We start from the raw sequence: 9,117 nt of genomic DNA, 5'->3' as shown, positions 1-9,117 counted from the left end.
CTCGTTGCCTTTTTTATCCCTCTTCCCCCCCCCCCGCCTTTCTTTCTTCCTTCCTTTCTTTCTTTTTTTGTATTTTTAAGCCTTATTTAAGAAATTCATTCCCAGGGCTGGAGAGATGGCTCAGTGGTTCAGAACACCGGATGTTCTTGAAGAAGACCCGGGTTTGAATCCCAGCACCCAAACAGTGGCCAACAACTGTCTAGTAACTCCAGCTTCAGGGAATCCAACAGCCTCTTCTGCTCTCCATGGGCATTGCATGACACAGGTGAACTTACATACATGCAGGAAATACACATACATGCATGCATTCACATAAAATTTAAAAAAAATAAAGAAAATATTTTAAAAAAGAAATTCCTATTCCAAAGTCATAAACATAGCCTTTTTTTCCTAAAGTATTTTTTATGTTTTAGTCATTTAATTCAGTTAGAATTAAATTTTTACACGGGGATTAAAAAAAGAGATCAGGGCTGAGGATACAGTTCAGGAGTGGAATGCTTACCTAGCATGAATAAGGGCCTGAAGTTTGAACTCCAGTACCATAAAAAATAACAAAATAAAACAGGACCCAATTTTATTTTACTTTTCTAAGGAGATAAACAGGACTGCTGAGGAAGCCATCCTTTCTCCAGGCTCATGAAGCTTAGCAAACTGTGTCATACACCTCACTCGGTTCCAGTGTTTTATTTGCCCAGGCCTACAGCCACACTACAGTATCTTAATTATTATAACTTTATAGTGAATTTTATTATCTGGTAAAGCAAGTCCTTCCATCTGTTCTCCAAAATTGCTTTGCTTATTCTTGGCTTTTTATTCTTTCAAATAAACTTTCAAATTCATTTATCAATTCACATGAAAAACCCTGCTGAAACAATTAAAATCTTTAAAATATCAGGCTTCCTTTTCCACAAACTCAGTATATTTTTCTGATCCTTCAGGTCTAGTTTAATGTCATTCTTTACATTTTCCCACAAAATATATTTTGTTTTTCATACTATACATTTCAAATCTTTAAAAAATTATGTTCTTATTTTTTCATGGTTTATGCCAACTTTCCTGCCATATTAAGTTAATTTCATCAAATTATGTACTAAATTTAGAAAAGCTGAGATTTGGCTCACAAAACACAGCTGGACAGAAAGTTGTAATACTTCATTCCTCTCACTTACACACAGTTGCATATATCATGGACTTATCAAGTTCACAGCTACTTTCCATCCTCTGCACTTACCAAGATGCTCCATGGTCCCTGCTTTCAGTGTCAGTGAAATTGGAGTCTAAAAACATATCTTTGTAAATTCGGCCAACGAGGCAGTACATATCTGAAGCGACTTGCCCCTCACTTTGCACCATGGGAATCATAATATCAAGAGCTTTTGCTCTATCTCCGGGAAGGTTTCTCCTAAAGTAGAAAACATTATTTCAATACAGATCATAAAAGCAATTATGCAATTACAGGCCAACTGCCTTTTTAAAATTGTACTTCATGTATTGATTTGCATCAAGAAAGTTGGCAGAATAAAAACAATTAGATTCTGAGAATCCTCTATGGACCCTCCTTAAGAATTTTTATCTTATTGTGGACTGGACCTATCAAAGGTCTCTTGTGAGTTGCTCTTCTGATTATGGTAATAGACTTGTACTTCCCTGTTCACAGTCCTAATTTCCCTGCTGCATATAAGCACATTCAAAGTGGTAGAGTACACAGCCTGTGACCTTGAATGGAGCAGAATCAATTACTTCCAATAGAGACAAACTCTTGCTAAGTTTTGATGGCTTTCATTCCAAAACACCAAGAAAACTAATTCATAGATAATACCTAAATCCCAAATCTATCTAAGAGTTTCTTGATTTCTACATGTTTTATGAGTTCTTATTGTATTGGACTTGAACATGAGTTTTTGGGCATGCCAGGCAAGCACTCTACCACTGAGCTATGTCCCTAGTCCTCTCTTTACTTTTTATTTTGAGACAGGAACTCATTAAGTTAATTGGACTGGCCTTCAACTCTATGTAGGTCATTTTTAAGTCATAGGTATAGACATGTCTCAAAAACACACAAAAATTTTCTTAAGAGTTTACATTTCCTTTATGATGAAAACATTATGCTAAGTAAAAAAAATCAGTCATAAAAGGCCATTGAAAAAATGATTCCATTATACAAAATGTCTACAGTGAAACAAATCAAAATAGACAGAAGAGAGACTAGTAGTTGCTAAGGGCTGAAAGATTTGGGGTGGGAAATAGGATGCTAATGGGTAGAGAAGTCCCATGTAGGGTAGGGAAGAAGGTGGCTGCTAATGGGTAGAGAGTTCTCTTGTGGGGTGAAAAGTATCCCATAATTTTCAGGAACAATAGTTAAATCATTCTATCAGTATACTTAAACCACTGAAATGACATTTTAAATGAATAAATTGCATGGTATATGAGTTACGTTAACAAAGCTATTATTCAAAAGTTATCATAAGAATTCTCACATTCTCATCTGCCTCTTTAAATCTTCTATTCATAAAATTCCTATTTGCCTTTTGTACTAAGTGTCTTGAGTTTAGAATGTTGCTTTATAAAAATCCGCTTTTCATTCTATACATGCTATTTTTGGAGGAGAGACAAAATACCCAAAGTAAATTTTTTAAAAAACTCCTAGGACTCTCTAGTTTCATTTCAAAATGTATCATATTACTTCCCCTCCATAAAAGAATTTGTTTGAAACAAATTAGAGAGGTTAACTTCTGGAGGCCCCTTCTAAGTCTATCAAATGTAGAAGATATTTAATGAACAGGAAGATTAAATGGACACATTCTCCAGTGTGGGGGTTAAAGAAGGAAGGACAGAGCCTCTGGCTGAGCACCATGCCTGCTTTCTAGAGAGCAGCATGTTCACTGGCAGGCTTCCAGGACCGTTCCTCAAACTTCCCAAGGTGCAGTGGCCTCTGTTGTAAGGACAATGAGATGACTCAGGGAAAATGCTAAAAATGGGATATCACCTCCCTTTTCCCACCATTTTCTTCAGTTATGGCATATATATGTATATATACATACATATATACACATATAAGAAACAAGCAGTACAACTAAGTTTTGGACTGCTCAGGGCTCTAGCTCCATCTATGACCAAAGCATAGACAACCCGTCCAGGTGACTCTAGCCAGGAAGTAGCAATGAGATGTGCTATGGCTTAGACAGAAGGCAGAGAGAGAACTGGGAGAACAGTCGGTCATAATCCAAACAGGTTCATGGGCACATAATCTAAGATGGGACCAACAGAGTCTTGGTCATAGCTAGCTTTATTCACAGTAGTCCTGATGAAAATATTCTCTGAGTGAGGAAAACATTCACCTACACATAACTATCTTTATATTTCAGTTAACTGTTATATGAAGGACCATGTGATGTTGAACATATAGGCAGCCCTGTGGATATCCGGGTTTCACAGTCCTGGACTCAATCAAATATGCAGTGAAAATATTTGGGAAACCAAATATTTATACTGAATATGCACAGAACTTTTTCCCTCAACAGTACAATGCAACTATTATCTGTATCACATTCTATTGTGTTAGACATTATAAGTAATCTAGAAATGGTTTTAAGTATATGGGGGATGTGTATGCGTTATACGAAATAATATACTGTTTACACAAGGACCTGAATATCCTTAGATTCGGGTATTATATTTAAGGGGTCCTGGAACCAACTTCTGAAAAATACCCAAGGACAACTGTATTTCCTTAAAAGTAGTGTCATATTAACAAAATATTGAAGGCTATAAAAATACAGACAGCAAATACAAACTATCAGAGAAAAAAAGAATCTTAAGAATTTGAATATACAAATAGAGTTGTTTTTAAATGACACCACCAAGAGAGAGGGAGGGGCAGGTCTGACGGCATAAGCCTGCAATCCTAGCACTCAAAAGATTGAATCAGGAGGATCACAAGTTCGAGGCCAACCTGAGATACACAATGAGATCGCCATCTCAAAAACACAAAAATCAAAAGAAATCAGAATGCAGGTTTTCAATAGTTCACACAGCTGAGGTGGATATATTACTATGACATTCTAGTTGGGCTTTGTTGTGATGCTATAGGGACTCTATAATGAGCTGAACAATCACAATACATCCTGGAAGGGAATATCTTACCTATTCAGGGCAAATGCATAATGAAACTTCACATGGTGATGTGAGGCCAAATCAAAAGTTGGCAGTTTTTCTAGAGTCTCCACCAGTTTCACAATAGAATCATAGTCCTTTCAACAAAAAGGAGAAGAGCATAGCATTAAATCATTAGGAGAAAGTTCTAACAACGAAATGCCTTTTGACAGCCAGACATCAGAATCTGAGGAGGGATTAAATGAGAAGTGAGACTATGGAAACCTTTGGAAAACCTAGAAGAAACTGCTGTTCTTCTAAGAAGCCTTGATTACATGAATGAATGCATAAAAAATATAGTTATGATGTTGGGCAACTCTTCTCCCCCTTAAAAAAAAAACCCAACAAATAAACCATAGAACTATGCCTTGTTCTTTTCACACAGCCAGGCTCCTAGTCTATCATGCTCTATCTGTTACAATCAGGGACATTAAAAATTTGAAGGGCAGAGTTAACTGACTGAACTGCTATAAGTAGCAAAATGGTTTCATTTCATGAGTGACCTCCTCTAGTGACAGGTTCCAAATTGCCATCGTTTCCCATGGATCGAGTCACTGTTGAAGATTTTCACAGATCCAAAAGGCTAGGAATGGAGATAAGAAACCAGATACTACACAAGCCTAACAGCACATGCTGAACTGAGAGATCTGATTCTATTTACCTTATTTTTAAACTTCTGAGATGTATCAGTAGAAATGAAGCAGTGTGTTTTTGTGTCCTTACATAATACTTTTAAGTTACTTTTCTAATTAGCTACATATTTCTTGCTCTTGGCATTATCACTTTCCAATAACACAATTTTAGGAAGTAAAAGATATGTTCAGAAAGCTCTAAGAATTTCTACTATTTGCCAAAACAAAGCTCTCACTAACTGACTGACATGTATGCCTGAGGCTCTCCCGAGTAGAGCAGAGAGCTTCCAAGGGGTTGGTATGTGAACATATTTTGAGGAAAAGTAAATACAAGTATTTTGTAATCATAGATAGTTAATAATACAGGTGAGACTTTTTTTTTTTTGTCTTTTTGAGACAGGGTCTCCCTGTAGCTCCAGCTGCCTGGAACTCACTCTATAGACCAGGCTGGCCTTGAACTCACAGAGATCTGACTGCTTCTGCCTCCTGAGTGCTGGGATTAAACGTGTGCACCACCACACCCGGCCTCACAGAGATCTGCCTGCCTCTGCCTCCTGAGTGCTGGGATTAAACGTGTGCACCACCACACCCGGTTCATGTGAGACTTTTTTTTGTGTGTGTGTCTTTCTGAGACAGGGTCTCCTTGTAGCCCCAGCTGTCCTAGAACTCACTATGTAGACCAGGCTGGCCTCGAACTCACAAAGATCCTCCTGCCTCTGCCTCCCAAGTGCTGGGATTAAAGACGTGCACCACCACGCCCGGCTTAATGTGAGACTTTTTTATTCATCATAAAATTGCAAGACAGAAAGCTTACGAGAGTCAATAAAAAGTTACATGCAGCACCTCGAACTACTTATTAGCTAACTGAAACTCAAGGTCAACATCTCCTTCCTCCAGCCACATGACAGATTTCTCGCGGTCTTCTCACCTGGATATCTCTGTAGGAAAGCAGCAAGTTGATGACGATATCTGCTGTCAAGACTTCAATATTGTCCACTCGCTGCCGAATTCTTGCCAACTCAGCAGCCAGTTCCTTACCAGTGTATAGATTCCGAGCCTTCCTAATGTCATTGAGTATAGATTCTCGGAAATACTGGCTGGTGAAAAAAACAACCAAAAACACATTTCAAAGAGTTTAACACTAGAAAAACTTTGAGTGAAAAACAGTGAGAATTTTATAAGGAAATAAATGACATTTGTGCATGAACTGTTGTCAATTCCTTAAGATTCACAGGAGTAGCTCACCCATTTGACATTACTTAGAAATCTGTATCTCTTTTCACTGTCTGCCTTATTTCAGAAAATGCCCAAACTTTATTTTCATTTTACTATTTTGAATGGAATTTGTCCTAACTGAATTAGACAGGCCTACGATGTGAACATAATATAACCTTGATTTTCTCACTCAGCATCATCATCCATTAACATAAACAATTATTCTTCTTAAAAACTTTAAAAATACTTTTTACTTTTTTACTTCATATATATAATATTTTATATATATATATTATATAGATATGCTTATGTGAAGGAGCTGTGTGTCATGCCACTGCACCTTTGGAGGTCAGAAGACAACTTTGAGGGAATCGGGTCCCTTCTTCCTCCATGTGGATCCCAAGGATGAAACTCAGGTCATCAGAGTTGGCAGCAAAACACCTTTACTTATTAAGCCGTATCATCAGCCCCATCATTATTCTTAACTAAAATATGCTTCCAGAAATTTTTCAGAGTTCTAGTTCTTACATTAGAAGTCCCCAGACATTTATTCTGATGGTTCTATAAATGGTTTATATACATTTTCAGCTTTGCCATTACTATAAAAGAATTTTTTTGGGGGGGACAGTGAGTTGTTTTGTAAATTAAGTGAATGACATGTAACATGAACTAAAACGACATCTACTTTTTCTATTTACAGGGTATTTTACACTGTTTCCTGGTTCTTAACTGCCTGAAGAACATGTGATAAGAGGCACAAATAAATGAACCAGAACCGTACTCATGATCATCACCAAATGGGGCTAAAGTGTTACCTGGAATTTGCTTGTGCCACCTTCAACAGCTGAACAAAACGGTCCACAAGAGGCAAGCAGATGGGGCCCAGCAACAGCTCGAAGTTGGGTTGCATGAGCTCCGTCAAGCCCTTCATGAAGCTGCTGTCACAGCAGTAGACCTTGTTATGTGGAGTCACCATGTACGGGATGAAGGTGTAGTTTCCAGTATATATTATATATAGATATGCTTATGTGAAGGAGCTGTGTGTCATGCCACTGCACCTTTGGAGGTCAGAAGACAACTTTGAGGGAATCGGGTCCCTTCTTCCTCCATGTGGATCCCAAGGATGAAACTCAGGTCATCAGAGTTGGCAGCAAAACACCTTTACTTATTAAGCCGTATCATCAGCCCCATCATTATTCTTAACTAAAATATGCTTCCAGAAATTTTTCAGAGTTCTAGTTCTTACATTAGAAGTCCCCAGACATTTATTCTGATGGTTCTATAAATGGTTTATATACATTTTCAGCTTTGCCATTACTATAAAAGAATTTTTTTGGGGGGGACAGTGAGTTGTTTTGTAAATTAAGTGAATGACATGTAACATGAACTAAAACGACATCTACTTTTTCTATTTACAGGGTATTTTACACTGTTTCCTGGTTCTTAACTGCCTGAAGAACATGTGATAAGAGGCACAAATAAATGAACCAGAACCGTACTCATGATCATCACCAAATGGGGCTAAAGTGTTACCTGGAATTTGCTTGTGCCACCTTCAACAGCTGAACAAAACGGTCCACAAGAGGCAAGCAGATGGGGCCCAGCAACAGCTCGAAGTTGGGTTGCATGAGCTCCGTCAAGCCCTTCATGAAGCTGCTGTCACAGCAGTAGACCTTGTTATGTGGAGTCACCATGTACGGGATGAAGGTGTAGTTTCCAGTGCACATCTGTGGAGACAGGAGGCATGGAGTGGTAGGGAGCTTGCCTCGGGACACCACATTGACAGAATGCCAGGTTATACTTCAAGTGACTCATTTTAAATAATAATTCTGAGTGCAAAGGGGAACAGAAAAGCTTCATTTCTTATTTATGACCCACAAAATGGAACTTTTCCAATTTCTTTAATTGCTTACTTCTATACAATTAGGACTTACAGATGATAAGAGTACAGAACAGCTTCTACTGATCATTAAATATGCATTCACCATCACCTGTACCTAAGGCACTGTGATACATGCGCTAGGAAAACAAAAACAGTTCAAGCACAACCTGCAGCCTTTAGGGAATCTGAAATCCAGTCAGGCACAGCACAGGAAAGAAAATACTGAGAATAATGGTTAAAGGGCTTCCCAGGCAGTACAGGGAGTGAGGCCAGGACACAGCCTTTCCCTTCCAGGTTCACACTGCACTGTCTCCCATTCATGAAAATTAGAGTCAGAAGTTAGTCCAGATGCTCCAGTCCCTTCATCTTACCTTCTCTGACAGTCCTAGCTATTCTTCCTCCATAATGGACCTCAGATTTGTCTGTCTGTCTCCCTCCACTCTGCCAGTACTGAGGTTCATGCACCACATACCTGGCTGAGCCTCTGCAACTGGTTTTCCCTGGCCTCCCTGTTGTCACTCTTCCCCGACCGTACCCCTATCTGCCATCCTTTCTTTACCCAGATCTGACCTAAGCACCTACATCACAGGTTCCTACAGCTGCATGACAGCCCACCAGAGGGCTTGTGATGAAGATAAGACTCGTGCTGTTGTCCACAAGAACCTGACCCCTGCACATCCTGCCCTTTGCTTGTCTCAGCCTGTGTCTTCTCCCTTTATTTACTGCTACTTGGTTCACTTACCTTCTAGTAGTTTCTAGATTATTCCAATTGAGGAGATATCCATGCCAACAACAGCACTGCTGGGAAGACAGCAAAGGGAATTGGACTGGACATCCCCGAATAAGCAAACCTGACTACAGTTTCGGGTTGAAGGAAGGGAACAGAAGGCAAGCTAAGGATTTTAAGCTACATATTAGTAGTGAGAAATCACAGGAGGATCCAGAACAGAGAAGACAATACAACCACAGTTGTGTACTTTGGCGTTCTGGATAAATAACAGAATGGATTAAAAGGGCCAGAACCAAGATTTGAGGAAAGTGGCTTGATCAGATTGGAGCAGTGGCATCACTGGACCAGGTAAATACACATCTACATGGGGAGAGGAAGAAAGGGACAAAGGCAAACCCAAATGGGACCTTCCTTAAAAGAATGGCAGCATTAACAGAAAGCAAGAATTCAGCAAGTAGGACCAGACTAACTTATTGATGAGCACGCTGCTCTTTGAGTAACTTCAG

At 39.0% G+C, this 9,117-nt stretch overlaps 1 protein-coding gene across 4 annotated transcripts in view; it reads right to left on the bottom strand.

Annotated features, from left to right (window-relative positions):
* Nucleotides 1-9,117, bottom strand: part of Map3k5 (mitogen-activated protein kinase kinase kinase 5) — a 260,949-nt gene that overhangs the window by 127,847 nt on the left and 123,985 nt on the right. For 3 of the 4 annotated variants that reach the window (XM_008822054.3, XM_029558127.1, XM_029558128.1), the window contains 4 exons: nt 7,533-7,726; nt 5,713-5,881; nt 4,144-4,250; nt 1,232-1,402 (listed from right to left, as the gene is read on the bottom strand). In XM_008822054.3, the coding sequence (XP_008820276.1) occupies nt 1,232-1,402; nt 4,144-4,250; nt 5,713-5,881; nt 7,533-7,726 (641 nt within the window). Of the gene's footprint in view, nt 1-1,231; nt 1,403-4,143; nt 4,251-5,712; nt 5,882-6,814; nt 7,008-7,532; nt 7,727-9,117 lie in introns of those variants that run through there. The other variant, XM_029558129.1, reaches the window with a different exon arrangement.

This window comes from Nannospalax galili, unplaced genomic scaffold (genome assembly GCF_000622305.1).
Source record: "Nannospalax galili isolate Female #2095 unplaced genomic scaffold, S.galili_v1.0 scaffold186, whole genome shotgun sequence".
In the NCBI taxonomy this organism is placed as follows: Eukaryota; Metazoa; Chordata; class Mammalia; order Rodentia; family Spalacidae; genus Nannospalax; species Nannospalax galili.
Note: the sequence above shows the minus strand (reverse complement) of the source record. Positions and strands in the feature narration are given on the sequence as shown.